At 35.5% G+C, this 18,172-nt stretch overlaps 1 protein-coding gene across 2 annotated transcripts in view; it reads right to left on the bottom strand.

Moving 5' to 3' along the window:
* The window catches only part of LOC100545360 (serine/threonine-protein kinase MRCK alpha-like), a 32,477-nt gene continuing 14,305 nt past the window's right edge, over nucleotides 1-18,172 (bottom strand). The window contains exons 10-15 of one of the 2 annotated variants that reach the window (XM_010706635.2): nucleotides 14,335-14,582; nucleotides 9,841-9,946; nucleotides 8,227-8,351; nucleotides 2,240-2,345; nucleotides 1,509-1,657; nucleotides 1-199 (exon numbers count right to left, since the gene is read on the bottom strand). In XM_010706635.2, the coding sequence (XP_010704937.1) occupies nucleotides 16-199; nucleotides 1,509-1,657; nucleotides 2,240-2,345; nucleotides 8,227-8,351; nucleotides 9,841-9,946; nucleotides 14,335-14,582 (918 nt within the window). In that variant the 3' untranslated portion in view covers nucleotides 1-15. Of the gene's footprint in view, nucleotides 200-1,508; nucleotides 1,658-2,239; nucleotides 2,346-7,686; nucleotides 8,041-8,226; nucleotides 8,352-9,840; nucleotides 9,947-14,334; nucleotides 14,583-18,172 lie in introns of those variants that run through there. The other variant, XM_019612624.2, reaches the window with a different exon arrangement.

Raw genomic sequence — 18,172 nt, 5'->3', positions numbered from 1 at the left:
CAAAGTTTCTTGGTATCATATTTTAGAGACAAGACGACACTTAATTGATAAGATGTACCCACAAATGTGAAATATGATCTTATTTAGTTGGATATCAGTTGCCATACCCTTTTCTGATCTAAGTTCTTCTGTCTCCTTCTTCAGCCTTTCAATATCTGACAACAGTTCCAAGTTCTTCTTCTCAGATTCTTGCAATTTACTTCAAAAGAACACAAACAAAAATCCTTTGTAAATATCAAGAACCAATGTTATAAGTCACTTTTTCTTTGTTCATGTTTGCATGCTATATGGACTACTGCTCAGTAAAAAATCAACGCCCCGCAAGTTGCATGATCTCATCACATGCAAGAATGAACTCAGAAACCAGTTCGGACCTCTTTAGTAAGGTATCTTAAAGAAACAGAACAAGCATTAATTGCCCTTGTTTAACCTTGTTTAGGTAGGCTCACATCTCTAATTTATGAGTAATTGTGTGAGCCTGTATCCTGTGGATAAGAAAAAAAACAAGACCATATGTACTTATAAACTTATAAATTGTGTTTTTATTTTGTTCATTCATAGTATCTGTGATATAATAGATTATGTATAACCGTCAGCTTTCTTTCTGAGTCAGCGCTCCTCATCCTTGCTGATCAAAGAAAACAGTAGCTTTCCTATTCTTCCTATTCTTAGAGGATCTACACCGCTGCCTATCATCAGGTTATCTGGTGTGAAAACCTCGCACTTAAGGCAGAAATGGTATTCCCACTTCACAGATACCTCAGATCTGTCCGAACTATTTCCTAAAGCTGCAAAACAAGTCAATGTCCCACAAATATGATTAAAGAAAAATTCTTCATTTCGCTTCTATTTGAAATTCTTACATCACATCCTACCCCTTCTCTGCTAGGAGCTGTTTCCATGCTTTGTATTGCCCTTTTACGTGTTTAGCCACTGCAAGATGACAGAAATGCTCCTATAAAAAGTACTTTTATAGAGAAAGAAGGAACAGAATGTGTGGGACTGCAAGAGAAGGCTCAAAAGTCATATTTCAGCTTAAGCACCTACTTCAACCTACACCAACTCAAAGGACGAGCACTGCAACAGTTCAGTGAGATTTGTTATTTGGAAATGTAACTTCTATTACATCATAGTGCAGCACCAACTTTCTTCTCATGGCACACTTGCAATGCTTTAGCGTAAGTCAAATTACAACATATGACAGGAGGTATGCAAATAGCACGTATTTTGTACTCTACATTTGAACTTGTTACTAAACTAGGAGACATTACATTACTGAAAACAAAGTGTCCCCTCTGAAAGTCACCAGACTCCAAAACTTCAAAGAAAGCACCCAGCTGCTTGCACTGTGAAGACAGATATCCTTTTTTTTTTTCTTCACATTTGGATATAAGAAACTAGCATCATTCATTATCAAATTTTGACAGAAAATGTAAATTAAATGACGATACACTGACACTCTCTGGTAGGAATCCAAGAAAGTTTCCCATAGAACAATTCAGTCTTACCACTCTGTAGAGATACAGGAAGCTTTGACTTTATTCAACTCATCTTGAATAGCCTGTTTGGCTCGGATTTCAGCATCGAGAGCTGACTGTAGTTCCAACCTTGCAGACATATCTAGCTTTGCAAAACGGCGCATCTTCCAGGGCATATCCTAGTAAAAAATGATAAAAGGGAGAAGGAAGAGTAAGGCAAAAGAAGGCAGAAAAGGAGGAATGTAACTAAATTGAAGAATTATATATCTTAGTCTACTATGTTCTTGACATAACAGTTCCTTAATTTCAAAGTAATCAAAAAAATTCTTGAGAGTATTCTTATGATTCTTAAACTCAAGTAATAAATAGGCAAGATGAATATCATATGCTGTCATAGTCTCAAAAGCAAAGAGACTCTGCAATTTCTACTTTTGATGTGCCTCAATTTAAACGACTACTATGAAGGACAGGCACAAGTGAAAGACTTCAAGCTTTCCATGCAGCATAGTATACATTTCCTTCAGTAGATAAATATATGATTAGAAAGTAGCTACTTCAAGAATATTGTAGAAAAAATTACATTATGTGATAAACAATAAATCTGCTAGTCCGTTATTCAGAAGGAAAGCACTAGAGAAGTTTAACTTTTGACTAACACAGCCTCTACAGAAAGAATATTAATACTGCAGCTGAAACTATCAAATTACCATTACCGTTTTTAAACAAACAAAACATCTGATATGCAGAATTATCAGTCTTACTGTAGCTCTTGCACCCAAGCTGGAGTTCCTCAGGGCCTCTAGTTCTTCTGTCATTTTAGAGGCCAAGGCTTGAAGATAACCTCGAGCATCTTTTTCATCACTTACCCTAGACAATTACATTAGAAGAAAAATGTTTTAACTAAACAACCTAAACAAAAAATAAAAGTCTCTTCATTTTTCTTAGTGTACTGACATAGGCTAAGCAAGAACCCTAACTTAAGTCTCTGCAAGAGGAAGGTAAGCTAGCATCCAAACCTGAGGAATTGCACTGACATACAAGATGAGAAAAAGTGGATCCTCATCTCTGCTCAGAGCAGATGGAAGAGCCTCTCTTTGGCCCCCAAACTGCCCCTACACAACACATATGAGGCTCGGGATGAAAAAAAAGAAGAAACGTCATGGCTAACAGTCAAGACACAGGAAAAGAAACATGCTTAATGTTGGTAAAACTTGTTGAGGGTGCACTCAACTCCCCTGTCATTGGTGAAGACAGTAACGAGTATTGGTTCCAGCACTGAACCTTGAGAGACACCACTTGTCACTGATCTCCATCCAGACATTGATTTGTAGACTACCACTGCCTGCATGCGATCTTGCAACAAGTTCCTAGTCCACTGAGCAGTCACATTTTCACTCCAGAGAGAAGGGAGTTAGGAGGGACAAAAGCCTTACTGAACTCCAGACAGATGACATCACTGACTCCTCCCTTGCTCACTAATGCAGTTATGCCATCGTAACAAAACACTAAGTTAGTCAGGCTGGACCTGCTCTTAGTGAAGCCATGGTGGTTATCTCGTATCATCTCCCTCTCTTCCATGTGCCTTAGCATAGCTTTCAGGAAGATCAGCTCCATGATCTTCCCTGGCACAGAGGTGAGGCTGACAGGTCGGTAGTTCCCGGGGTCATCCTTTCTACCCTTCTTAAGAATGGCTGCAGCATTGCCTTTTTTCCAGCTTCTCCTAGTGACTTGTCTGCAGAAAGGGATTTCCTCTCATTGCATATAAAGCAATACAAATTTCTCTTGTTGATTTTACACTGTGAATATGGAAACGGTGCAACTTGAATTTTTATTCAAGTTTTTTTAATTAACGAAAATAAAATAATGCTTCAACAACAGACAACAAGCCAGAGAGGAGCTCTCACTTTGAACTGCCATGGGCTTGGGAGGAACAGAAGAGTTTTACCATAGTAAAAGCTATAGAGTAAATACCTGCAGGTTGTAGTGACTTCTGGGTGTGCAGTTTAAGATTTATATAAGGAAGAATGCTTTAATCAGAGAAGCTAGAGACTACGTGCCACAAAACTCCTACCCAACATGAAAAAGTTAAAGCTGACAGAATAAGTAAGTTCTTATCTCTTTGTCTCTTGCTTACAATTTAGCTCAATGGTAAGGAGGAAACTTAAAAACATAACAAAACAAAACTAAAAACCATCTCCTGATTCCATTTAAGTCAGTGAGATAGTTTTGATATGAATAGGTTAGCAATTTCCCAAGGTATACGAGGACTCAATGGAAGCAGACTATCAACTTTCTAACATTCCACACGTAACCCATTTTGATGACTAGGTGAAAAGATCCTGTCCTGTACAAACCATTTATGATACAAGAGTGGGCAAAAGTTGCAGGAATCAGCATAAGAAGCTTATACGTAACAAAATGGATACTAAAAAGAACAAAGTACAAGTGGGAACAGAAAGATTCACTTACCATGTTAGAAAGAATGTTGTGTTGGTTTTTTTTGTTGTTTTTTTTTGTTTGTTTTTTTACAAAAATTGATGCCATGTTTAAGCAGACTCTTTAGTCTATTAAAGACAATAAATAGTGCAATTTGAAGTAGAAATGGTGCTGTTGTCCACTAGATGGCAACATTTTCTCCAAAATGATTTACATATTGATCAAATGCTGATTTCTTAAGAGCATTTGGATTTGTTACTGTTTTGCTGGTGATTATTATGCTGCTGTTGGAAAGTAACTGACTAAAACTAAAATTTCCTAATGTACTTGGAGACAACATCACGTTAACCTTCAAATAAACACTCACAAACATCTGGTAGTTTATTTGTCATGCTATTAGGAAAGTGGGATCGTCTGTGTCTGTACCCAGAATACTTTACGACACAAAATGAATCGACACCAGAGATTTTTTTTATTATTATGATTTGTTATTATTATTGTTATTATTATTATTATTATTTGCTAAACAGAAGGGATCTTGAAGCCCGGGGATCATATACCAAGCTGCATCTCATTTCATTTAAAACCCTCAGGGAAGTCTGAAGGCTATCACTCTTAATCCTCCCATAGGTTCTCAGAGCTTTTAAATCTCTGTCTTTCTATCAATATCCTTAAAAGTCTCCATTCTATTTCTCCCCTAATCTATTTAAAAGAAACAAACTAACCAATCCTACTTCTCTAAACTTTCAGCACTTTTCTTTGCTCACAAACACTGAAGTTTCCCATTACTCTCCATAATTTCTATTTAATAGATGATTAATCTCTGATTATTCCTACTTTGAACACCGTGAATCTCAGAACACCTCAGGTTTTCAGCTGAATTTCCTGCAACTTTTTGATTGTTATCAGAAGTCCCATCCTACTCTAAATCTCATATTTCATTTGTGTATGCTTTCTTCTGAGAACAAGCAGATATCAAAACTCAAAGAACTTTAAAGTACTTGTGGTACTTTAAAAAAAATGAAATGTATAATCAAGATAAAATCAACTATACTGCAGTTGGTAGAAAGAAATCTAGTTAACAAGGAGAATATTCACCAGATCTTCTCTGTAACAATAGCCATACCTTCTGGCCTCCGTTAATGTTTCACTCTGAGTAAATTAGATAGGATTTAATTTATTTTTACATACATACTCAACATACAAAGTTATTAATTTGAACTCATTGTTAAAGATTCCTTTTCAATCAGTGGAGAGAAAAAGAGACTTCTACAGTATTACTTATGGGATTGTCTACCTTTACGATTTTTAAAGTTGGCTTATAGCCTCCCAGAGAGGGCTAGTAAGTTCAGATTTTTGACAAATACTCTGGGAATCTCTACCAAGATTTCCATGAATCTCCTCTCAGCAGTAAATCAGAAATACAGTACCATGCCTATTCAAAAGTTTCTCTTTTAAAGTGACTGTGTTAACCTCACAGACAATGAATTTCTTTCCTATCTCCCATAGGAAAATTTATAGCTAACTATAAAATCCTCAACATCTCTTATTCTTGTCAAGGAATGATGAGTGATTTGGCCAACATAAGCATGTCATTATAATAGCTCCATTAAAGCTAAACGGTTTGTGAAGGTCTATTGCTACCAATATTAGAATATGCAATTAAATTTTGGTTGAATATTTATATTAACAAGTTGGCTACATATATGGTGCCTTGGGATAATAATAGCAAAAATAAAAAGAGTTTTGCACATCTTCCATAAACAAGATGCAAGAGACCACAGTAAGAATGTAGAAAAAGGCTAAAGGAACATGTTAGGTCAGTTTTATAATTTTCATGTTACAAAATTTGAAAAAAATAAAATTGAGAAAGTCACAAGGAGTTGTGAAAAGAGCAACAGTCTTAACTGCCCAAAATGTGAACTCAAAGAGTGCCACACTTGTCCTGAGAGAGATCTGCAAGATGGTAGCACACTCGAAGTGAAGGATTCCTTAGGCTTGTGTTACTTAAAACAGAGCTACAACAAATACCTTGAACTCACAGAGAGCCAAACAATCTACTTATGAAAATAGTGGTTAATTGCATATACTGCCTCCAATCCTTCACGAATCTTGGTAGAAAAATTAGACAAGAGGACAAAAAAATATATTTTAAAGGTGGTTTAAAGTGTGCACCCAAAATTTATATTTTGATTTGGTATTATATGAAAATCTGTTAGGTGAGGAGATGCAGCTCTAGAAGATCTATCATAGTTTGTTAGCTCCCAGGCATGCTATTTCCAGTTTGAAGATGTGGTCAGGTATGGATCGAATTTCTATGTCCTTCTAAAGAAAACACAGATATGTGACTGACTAAATTAGTTTAAAAAGAATGTAGATACTTCTCTAATGTTTACCGTTATAATGGATAATAATTTATACAGCAGCCCATGTTCCACAGCAAAAAAAGCTCCCAGATAAAGGACCTAGTTTCAGTACGACAGCAGAGGGACATTACCAGATCATCTGGCTAACACAAGGGAAATCCAAACACAATCAGAAAGAAATGTGAGCAGCTATGTAGCCTCACAATGCTGAACATTTTAATACAGGTGGAAAGAAATACAACAGGAAAATTGAGATGCATAGGGTAATTAAAAACTGAAACTAAATCATGTTTTCTCTCTCCTTAATGTCTGCCCGTAGTATTTCTTTCTTTGCCTTTTAAAAAAAAAATTAATTTTTAGCTCCATACTTATTAAAATACACTGTACTATTGAAAGAGATTAGTAAAATGCTTTTAAGAAAGTTATTCTTGCACGTTGCTAACTTCGTTTCATTTAGTATCTTTAGGGACACCAAAAAAAAACAATCCCAAACCTCCTCTTCCTCCTCTTTTCCTCAGTGACATCTGATGCGTGCAAGATGCCTTATAGTGTATCTGAACTACGTCAGTAGTACATCCTAAAATATTAAACGCTCTCATAAATTGGAGAACGGACCTTCTTAATGGCTGTGGGTACACTTTTACATAGTGTCAAGTAAAACAATCCACATTTAATGCTGACTTGTCTTTTTCTGTAGCTCCAAACTTTTGAGTGCTTTCCAACAACATGGAATGTAAAACAGACTTGTGTCTCTTTTACCTTGATTTTTTTCTGAATAAATATTTCCAATCCGCTAAAAACTAACAGAGTTTTAGCAAATAAATATATGTTTCTCCGATGCAGACAGTCTACTACATTTACAAATGGGACAGACAAACCTGTACAATTGGACCTTTTAAATTTCATCATCTCTGCATGAATTCAATGCCTTGACACACTATGAACTTCATAAAACAGATCGTAGTTATATCATTTAATGTAACAAACAGTTCAAAACACTTCTAGAAAGCCAGAGGACAATCTTGCTTTCTTGTTACATATCACACATTTAAATTCAAAGGCAAACTTTCTGTGTATTTGAACAACAGAATTATACTTACAACAATCGGCATACTAGGGTTCATTAAAACAAATGCTTCTGATTCTTTCTTTGGCATAACAAGTTAGATTATTTAGTTACCACGAGGCAGAAGAAATAGGGAAGAATTCAAGTAGTAAATAAAAAAATATATTCATATGTAATAATGATATCTTCACAGAAGTGGAAGAAATGTTGAGATACAAAATGTTTTCATAGATACTAAACACTACATTGAGCCATACAAAGGGAGGAGAGAGAAAAACAGGAACGGAGGAGAAAAATGAAAGATATCTAGAAAAAGCAATCTCTTTCTGTCAATAGTTTCAACTTTTTTTTTTTCCCTCCATTTACTAGAAGTGGACAGAACACTTTATAAGTGTAACAATCATCATTTAACTAAAGTATTATTAGAAACATCATCTGACTGGCATTGAAACAATCTCAAGTCTTCTGCCTTTCTGCCTTGTAAAAATCATATAGAAGTTGCACTGCATTTGTTTCATTCTGACACATGCCAAGCAGATGAAGGACATTAATGCTGAGACAGAAATGCTGTCAGCCACCGCTTTTCCCAGGCTTGCTCCTTCTTGGAGACGTGAGCTCAGCACATGATTCCTTTCAGCATTCTTCCAAAGCCACAAGCCACACCCAACAGCCATGATCATTTTGCGCTTCAATCCTTGAATTTGAAAAGACACTTTCCTTCTTAAGGAGGAACACAATTTTCCAGATACGAATGTTATGAAAATCTCAGGCAAAAATACAGCAGAATCCCAGACAGGTGTGGGATTTCACCTAAGCACTTGCAAGTGTCAAATACAAATGCAAAACTCAGCAACAGCCCTACCACAGACTGAGTACTCACCATTGGATGATCTCAGTAATTTGGGCCTCCCAGTGGGCCACAGACTCCTTTTTATCAGCTAGGTCTCTCATTTCTTCTTCCAGCTGCCGGTTATTCATACTCAGCCTCTCAAACATGGTGGTGAGCTGAATGAGAAATTAAACAAATTGTTAAATATATAAGCTATTGTGACTCCATCTCTCTACAGACTCAGAACCAAGCATCTCTTCTCTCTCTCAGTTTATGTAACTGCTCTAAAATTTGTTAACACCCATCACAATGAACAGCATGCAACAATAAAAGCCAGAATCTTTCTTCATGTATGACCTCAGCTGTGCTTAAAGGTCTTTTTAGGGACTAGAACTACATTTTTGCTCTAAAAAACAACACATCAGTTTCTAGAGAACTAGTCTCCATATGACTGTACAACTCTTAAGGGGTTTCTGTTTCACACCATATATTTGTAGAATGCTCTCTATGAAAAAATAAATTAAAAAGGCAAAACAAGGGCACAAAAAATGTTACAGCTCAGATAAAACTACTGAATCTTTCCCTTGTCTAGTAACCATGGAGAATGAGGCTTAACAGATATAGCCACAAATCAGTCAGGAGATTCTCCAGGTATTTCACATTCCCGTTTTTCATTTTACTCTCTCGCAGACAGAGAAATTGAAATTAAATGCACATCTGTAAGTACAAAATGGAATACCTAGCAATTAACCTTCCTTGCATTCACACAGCTGTCATTCATACAAGCACCTTCTGAAAGGCAAAAGCCACAGCTAACCTGATTTCTTATGGGAAACTAAAACTTTATTATGCTAAATATTCCCAAAATCAAAATGAAATTAGACATCAGATAGACTTAATAGAAAGGCATGAAGAGGAGAATAAATCTCACATGAAATGTTGCTTTTTGCATTGAAATGCATTAACAAATCAAAATGATGAAAAAATACCAATTTTTAAGCTATTCTTTTTTATTCCTTATGTGAATACTTAGCTACATATTTATCATTTCAATGGGCCTCTGATTTAAATGTCTATTTTTTCAGCGTTGCTTTACAAAATAAATACAAAGCTAATCAAATTTTGAAAAACAGAGGAAAATGAAATGAACAATAACCTAAATATACAAAATCTAAGCATTCCTTGCTCAATACACTTCAATCAAATTGTCATACTGTTTGTATTTTTTCAGTGACTTGAAGTAATACACAGTCTCACCAAGCAGGAGGGGCTATTTTGACAAGCAAATAGACTCTACACAATCACATTAAACATCATTAATCATTAATCTATAACTTTCAAAAATCATCAGAAAACATCAAAATCATTAAACATATGACTATGTTTGAATCACACAGGCTTTTGACTTAGAATATTGTATAAAATTAATCTTAGCAAACTTAATACCCACCCATACATACACCTGCACATATACATATATATATATGAACACAATCTCAAATTCAGATGCCTGTAGATATTCTCTATTCAAATATTAACGACAACTTTTGTTGTGTAATATTATCTTCTAGTAAGAGTTCTGTTAACCACTGAAGCTTTGTATTACCAAATCTGTACACAGCCTACACTAATTGTAACCTCAGGACTCAGCTAATCAGCACTTACCTTATCAAGTTCATTTGAAAGTTTCTTGTTTTCCTCTGTTAGCAGAATCTTTTCTCGTTCATACTTCTGTTTGAACTCTGTTTCAAATTCCTCTCTTTCACTTTGACTAAGAAATAAAATGGACTAGATTTAGAAAACTCCCTTTCAAAAATGTATCACACTCTTCACTTAAATATATAACGATCGATATAGATAGTAGTTGAAAGGAAAGTACTACACTGGTAATATCCCAGTCTACCAAGACTAAAGCACATCACATGTTAAACTACCCTTTTAGTACTGTCAAATAGTCTTTAATTTCATCATCAATTAACTTCCCTTCAATACAATATTAAAAGAACTCCCCCAAGCCATTGTTTATCAATCCACTTGCACACATTTTATTCTTTAATGAATCCCTCAAACACTGAGCAGCTGAATTCTGCAGATTGAAGTCTGTCAATATTCTGAGACATTCTAGACAACTTCTCTTAAAGTCCACAGAAATGCTATTTTAATTTTCATGTTTCCATAGTTCCAGGTTTCATACAGAACGACAGGTGAAAACCACAATGTACGTAACCAGAATGTACAGATGCTGTGTAATGAACTTGAGAACCTGAAATTAAATTCATGTTTTGACAAAAAACACTGCTGTTTCCTTAAAGAGCTGTACTGCAAAGCTGCAGATCTCCAACTCCCATCAGAAATACAACTTCTATTCTGACACTCTCTACAACTGAAAGATTCAGAAGATGGCACCGTAGCATCTTGTATTCACTGCGATGGGTAACTGGTACAAAGTTCATGTAGATTGATAGAACTGCATTATGAATGCCAAAGGTACAGAAAATACTCATCAGTAAACATCACTGTCTGGCTTAAAAAGGTTTAAAAACATGCAGTTCTTTAAAAAAAAATAATCAAATCCAGGTGCAATTTTGTCTTGTCTTCTGGATACCAACCAGAATTTTATGTTGCACAATAGAGGAATTATAACCTCACCACTGCTTCTGAGACTAGTACAAATGTACCAAATTGCAAGAACACCCTTAAAAAAACCAGAGAAGCGCCAGTGGTTACAGTGAACCCAGTTAAGAGTAATGCTGGTTTGAATTTCCTATCCCTAATTTGAAATTCATTTAGCACTTCAACTTCTCTTTGAAATCTAGTACAGCATGTTAGATTCATGGCGAAATCCTATGTTGCTAGGCATCCTTTGAAACATAACACTACTTCCTGGCAAAGTAACATACTATCATTACTGTTTAAAATGCCAAGTTTGAAATTCACCACCACTCCTTTTCTGTATCAACAGATTCCCTGTATATGATGAGCCGTCCTGGGAAAAGGCAGGAAAAGATTAAAGACTGGCTGTCAGGGGAATTAATAACAGGTCTTGCTTCTGTTTGCAAGGCAGAGATTCAAAACTAATTTCTTAGAGTGTAGAACAAGCTTAATTTTAATTTCTCTAACTCCTTTTATTTAGCTTTTACATATGAATGTTTTTGTGGGGATTTTTTTATTTGTAGCATTTATGTTCTGTGTTTCTTGTTATTTTAAAGCTTTAAGGCTCAAAGTGGTCAAAAAAGGTGATAAATTATGGATAGTAACCCAACATGCTTGTAGTTCTCTGTACTTTACGTTCTTAATTAAGCTGCTAATTGTCACTAACCTAGTAAGCCAAATTGCCACAGTATGGTACACAAAGAAAATATGAATATAATCTATTACACCCAAATACCAATTCAGCAAGCCACAGTACTCTGACAAACTCCACAGACGTATCTTGGATAGCCAAGAAGATCAAAATACAACATTTGCTTTGAAGCCTAGCATCCTCCTCTCCCATCAAGCTTCTTCTCTCATCTAAAATTTAGTTATGTATTCACTTCAGAAGTTTAAGAGATGATACGCGATCCAGATTTTTTTGTTAGTTAAAAAAAACAAAAACAAAACAAAACAAATTATCACAAACCACATGCAAACAACATGAAATATAGCTTTATGATATGCTTTTGTCATTTCAGCTCTTAGCTGTGGATGAACAAAGTGGATTGGCATTTTACCTTACTGCTTTGAAAAAACAAGAAAACTAGACCCAAAACAAACACCACCCTCAGGCTTCTAAATATCGTAAATCTGAAAAAGCAAACACTATTTTATAGAACTTTCTTGCTTTATAAATCCATCATTAATAGACTTAAAACTCCACACACAATTTATTCTTCACCCTATTCTTCATCCTCCTGAAATATTTCATAATAACAATTCTAAGAAATTGGATATTGTATTGCATATATCACTGACCTGATACCACGCCCCTATATCTCCAATTTTAGTAGTACACACTTTATCAGACTATTTGCAAAGAGTACAGAGGGGTAGTTTCTCTTCCTTGAACACTTATACTACTGGGATAACAGGGAATAAATCCTAAATTTAAAGGAAACGAACAAATAAAAAAAGCCCCTGCTTTAAAAAATGAAACGGAAACCAAAAGCATGCAAGTTTAAAAACAAAAGATCCCAGAGCAGATTCTGATTGAGACCTAACTGACCCTTGCTTAGAATAACATACAGAATTAACTCTTCACTATAGCCTTTATAAAGCAACGCAACTCTATCCTTCTAACATACACTAAAGTTTGTTTTTAGACTACCAAATACACTTCAATGTTGAGCCCACTCCAAACCTATTGTTTAAATAGTTCTACTTATTTCATCATGAAGACTTCAGGTGCTTCCTTTCAACACTTACACTGAAGAACATCTCTGTAATTCTGTATTGGCAGACTCACAAAAAGCTGTGTATGCCTGATTACAAAAACTAAACACAACACATGCAAGGAGAAACAAAAAAAGTAATGCTCTCATGAGAAAAACTACCAAATACTACAATTCATCCATTCTTAATACTTAGGAGCTCCTTCTAAATCCCAGAATTACTACAGATGTCAATCTGCAGCATACATTGAACAGTGAATTTCTGCATTTCTGTGGCGACCCAGTGAAATTCTGTCTATCAGTTTAACAAAACCCAGTTGAAGGTCAAATCTTCATTAATCCCTCCTGCTGTGTTTGGACACCTGACTTGATATGATGCTTAAGCCCTTTCCACTAAGGGGCTAAATGTTGGATTCCGATGTGTAATACATTTCTGTTCAATCCTTATAATTTTTTCTTACATCAACATTTGAAATACAGAAATACATGACTACATCAGCCTTCACTTCAGATTTTGATGCAGCTCATTTTCTATTTAGAGAGAGAAGCTGTAAGACAAAAAGCCAGCATGAAGGAGATCTGCATCGTTAGGCCATTTGTCAGTAGATGAACATCTAGTTCTAGGCTCTGCAGCTGTGCATTAGAATAGCTCTGACAGAGCTCCACAGAGTTTTTGTATTGGTTGACGTTTGAAGATTTCATCTCTAAGAACAGCTTAGGCTGAAGAAAGAAGTATTAATGATTCAATATTCCCTCCTTTAGAGGCACTAATGAGCTGACGTCATTAAAAGAGTATCATACTATCCCCTTCATTGATTACAAGACAATAAAGCCTCTTCAGTATTTATAAGCCATAGGTCAGCAAGACTGTTAAGTTGTGATACAATGAAAACGCACTACTGATGGCATGCTTCACCTCTCAACATCTAATGAAGCAGCAAACTGCTGCAATAATATGTTCAGCTTACAAATTTGCACAGGCTTTTTGAAAAACACTTTTATTTTATTTACTGCTTATATTCAAGGACTACTACAGCTTAGGCTTTCAGTAGGAATCTCTCCTTCATGCTTTTTCTAATATCACAGCAGCAAAAAGGAACACCTACTTCAATGTCTATAAAGTACTCTGATTTTTATGAATGGAAATGACGAACACATTCAAGCTACAACTATTAGTATTTTCAACACTACACTATATTTAACAGAAAAACTCATTTCTACTGATGAATGCCTCAAGCAACACTGTCAAGGCTAGTTATAAGCTCCACTGCATGGGAGAGAAAAAAGCACTTCTCTGACAAATTACCATGCCAAAAGAGATAAAGCAGCTTATGCCTACAGTAGTCTGATGACTGATGTTAACACTGGATACAACTCAGCATGGATTAACCCTAGTCCGCATTAAGTTCCTGTGGAAGAAGAAATGTAAGCAATTGTTGACCTTTAACACATTTCTTTTGCATCAAAGGATGAAAATACCAAACAAAAAAAAGTAAACAAATATTTTAAACTGCAACATAAATATCTGGGGTCAATATATCCTGAGCAGCAATTCTGAAACTCACGTTACATACCTTGGAACCATCAGACAGTGTCAGAGTTCTGGTGTAAGATTAACTGTTTCATTACAATATTGTGTATTTTGTTGTCATTGTTGTTTCACTTTTAAAGGTGACTTTACTTTCAGTCACCCAATTAGCTCAGCCAAAACCATACTGTGTCAGGAAATACAATAGGAGCCTTAGAAAGATAGTCTCAGCTTTTTTATTTTATTCCATAAAATACTCACTTTTCTCTTCTGGTTTTCTCTAACTTGTCTTTCAAAATCATGATCTCCTTCTTAAGTGCAAGCTGCTGGCTCTCTGCATCCCGTAGTTCCTTCTTCAGACTTTTTATTTCATTAGCATGCATTATTTCACGTTTAGATAGTTCCTCTTCATAGAAAACACTTTTCTTTTCCAAGTCTGCCTTTAATTTAGTGATCTCTTGCTGGTGTTCTATACTGCTTACCCCGGGAGAGCGACCAATCTGTTTTTGCTAAAACAAGAAGCTCCAAGTTAGCACTCAAGAATGCTGAAAACAATGCTTAGCAGCAACTCAATACTCTTAAGTCTGTGTTTAGAAAATATCCCATGTATCTATCTTTCTGAAAATTTGTTCATCATAAATCTGAACTGTACTTTTATCATTTTGCAATTTAAATGCAGTAATAGTTTTCAAAACATGGAAATCATTACTTTAAACACCACGTGACACACTGTGACTCCCCTTACACATGGTCAGAAAGTGACCGCAGCATTGAAAGACTTATGTTCCCATTCATCCAGTTCACAGCAACAAAACCAAGAGACTTTCAGGAATGCAGAAAAAGGACAATGACATATAGTCAATATATTTCAAAGCACAAATAATTTGTGGAAAAGCTATACAAAGGCAGGCAGAGACTAAAGGCTAAATTCTAGCTACAAAAACACTAATACTATATGGATTGCATCAGTCAGGAAAACCTGATCTATTCTACCTAACCTAACCATTTACATCACAGCAGATTAACAGAAAAAACAATAAGAGTACTTCACTTTCCACAGCTGCAAACCTCTCTTGGTGAGATCTGGCATTTCAGTAGTCTTCACCCATTGCTTAAGGACACATATGCATTTGTATCACTCAAGGTCCTACAGTAACAGGACAAACTGAGATTGTGGTATTACATACGCATTGAAATCCAAGCATGGAAACATAGATACATTTATATTTAATGTAAATACATGTATAACTTGGCTTGGATTTTTTTTCTATTTTTAATATGGAAGAAAACGCAGTCTAAATAAATAATATATAATAAAGCAAATTAATAAAAAGACTGCTTCAAAAAATGGCAGATAACTGAAAAACCTTCTTCCTTAGGATAACTATCTCACACTTGTAGGAGGTTCTACAATATTTTGTAACTAACTCCATTCTTACTGCAAGTAAACATAGCTTTCCTTAGTTTACTTTGCTGAACAGATTTCAAGAGCTAGAAGTCACTGAAGAAATTCAGATTATCTGAATTATTATTATGATGAAATCTGTGAGAAAATGGCCTTGCTCTGAGAGCCAACCTAATGCTGTAAAACCCCTAACTGTATAAGCCAGATACACGCTGCTACCTCATTGTTTTCTCTAACTTATCCTCATCAAAATAACCATCTGTTTCAATCAAAGAACAAAATCCTGCTGTCCTGATGGAGAATGGTTAATCAGAGAAAAAAGATGCCATACTAAATGAAGATGGTTCAGAGAGGAAAAGGAAGGAATTTTCTTCCATGCCCAAGCAGTCAACTACTGAACTTGCTTTTTACTGCCCAAAATGCTTCACTGCCTACACATATGTAACAGTGGAGCATGCAAAACATCTGTTTGCAACATCATGGTCTTAATGTTTTTTCACATTTTATTTGAAAAGATCCTACTGGGTGCAAAACTGAGAAAGTGAGCAGTCAGGGAGCCATGCAGGAGCTTTGGGCATGAGGCTGTGGCAGTTGGGGCTACTGGGCCTTGCTGGTGGCTGCTTAGGCCTGCTTTTCAGTAATGTCCAACAGCAAAGCAAGGGACAACAGGCACAAGCTGGAACACAGCAAGTTCCATACAGACGTGAGGAAAAATTTTTTTACATTTAGGGTGACAGAGCACTGGAACAGGCTGCCTAGAGAGGCTATTCCCTTTCTCTGGGAATATTCAAGACTCCTTAGGACACCTTCCTGTGTGGTTTGCTGTAGGTTGCTGCTTTAGCAGGGGGTTGGACTCAGTGACTACCAAAGGTCCCCTTCCAACCCCTGCAATTCTGTGATTCTGGATAAAACAAATGCTGCAGCAGAAGAGAGAGCTGGGTGGTATTGTACAATGGCAAACAGAACTAGAGTAACAGAAGAAACAAAAAATGTTTTGAATTGATGTAAGCACAAATTCCAAATAGATGTTTTCATACATGCCTGTTTCAAGTGGCCTAATAGAGCAACTGAGACATAATGCATCATTTGGCACGTAGATAGATGCCATAACTCAGTGCAGGAATTTTTCCTTCTCTCTCCCTCTCTCACAGGCACACACAAACAATAAAGGCAGCACACAGCAGCTCTTTCACTGGACACCTATGTAGCTGACTAAGTGCAAATTGGCAGCAGTGCTGTAAATAAGACTATATGGCTTGACATGTACATCATGTACTACAAATGCTGTAAGTGCAACGAAACAGACATCAAGTTTTGTACTTGTAGAATAAAGAATAATAATCATTAAATATTGCAATAATATATCAGATGGCATGGAAAAACTTACTAATTGAGCAATCTAATATTAAATAAACATACTAGTAAAAATCTTGGAAGACTTTTGGCTTGGCTTTAATGTGATAAGCCTCTGGTATTATACACTGCTTCAAAATTCATATCTTGCATTCTGCAGATGGTAATGATAATTTACTATGCTAGAAATATGAAGAAACTTAGGATTGTTACAGCAGTTTTATGGTAGAAATACTTGCCAAATGCAGCATATTAAGAAAGATTCTTTTTTTTTTTTTTAACAATCATATAAATTATCACTTATTTATATTACTACATTATTCCTCCTGATTTAATAATTTGCTATTGCTCGGGTAAGAATGAAATCATTTCATTTTCAGTATGTAATCTAAAACTTTAGCATGCAGAACGTAGTCTAAATTTGCTTGAATTGAATTTACAAATTTAATAAGTAATAAAAAAAGTAGCCATACAAATTAGCACCAGAATCACCTCGTCATGAAAACAGACACTACGTAATTAGTCCTTTTCAGTCCAGAATCAGCCTGGACAAATATGCTTATTTCAAAATTCTAGCCTATGAACATACTTAAAATATCTAATAACAGAAAGAAAATAAATGTGTTGGTTAGTATTTTCCACATTAAAGAACTTAGGCTTCTATCTATACAATCCGAACTTCACCTGCATCACTGAATCTACACCTGATTTGGGTCTCTGAAGTGCTAAAGCCAGCAGGTGAGAAGCACAAAGCACTGGGATTTGAGCAGAATTTTGTCTAAGTATATATCCAAAGGTGGGAAAATAAGTTTACCAAAGTAAATAGGAGGGATAAGATCTTCCAACAAATCTATGCAGTGCCATAAAAATACCAATAAACATGCCCATCAACAGCAGAAGAGCAGAGAGACATTTGTAGGTATTTTTGTATTATATTTGTAGATGGTATTTGTGCATTTGCAGGTATTATTATATTGCCATACCTGATGAAAATCAAGCCACAACTTCCCTTTCCTATTCTGATAAACTTGCCTTGTTGCTGTAAATCAGCTTACCATCTTTTCTCAGTAGATCTCCCATAAATTCCACTCATGCCTGAGAGAGATATACTAACTCTTTCCTGATGGTGAAGATTAATGAAAGCAGAACAAATATATGTCCATTTTCAGACAACAATCTGAATTGACAGCATAAGGAGCTCTAAAAATACGAATTTCATAATGAATGGATTTCCTTATTTTCATTCAAGGAAGGAAGGCAAAATAAAAGAATGTGCAATCAAAACAAAAACTTCTGTGCAGTGACTTAATGTTAACAAACGTTCTATGGAATTCTAATAAT

Source organism: Meleagris gallopavo, chromosome 2 (assembly GCF_000146605.3).
Source record: "Meleagris gallopavo isolate NT-WF06-2002-E0010 breed Aviagen turkey brand Nicholas breeding stock chromosome 2, Turkey_5.1, whole genome shotgun sequence".
NCBI lineage: Eukaryota > Metazoa > Chordata > Aves > Galliformes > Phasianidae > Meleagris > Meleagris gallopavo.
This window is presented reverse-complemented; position numbering and strand designations above follow the sequence as displayed.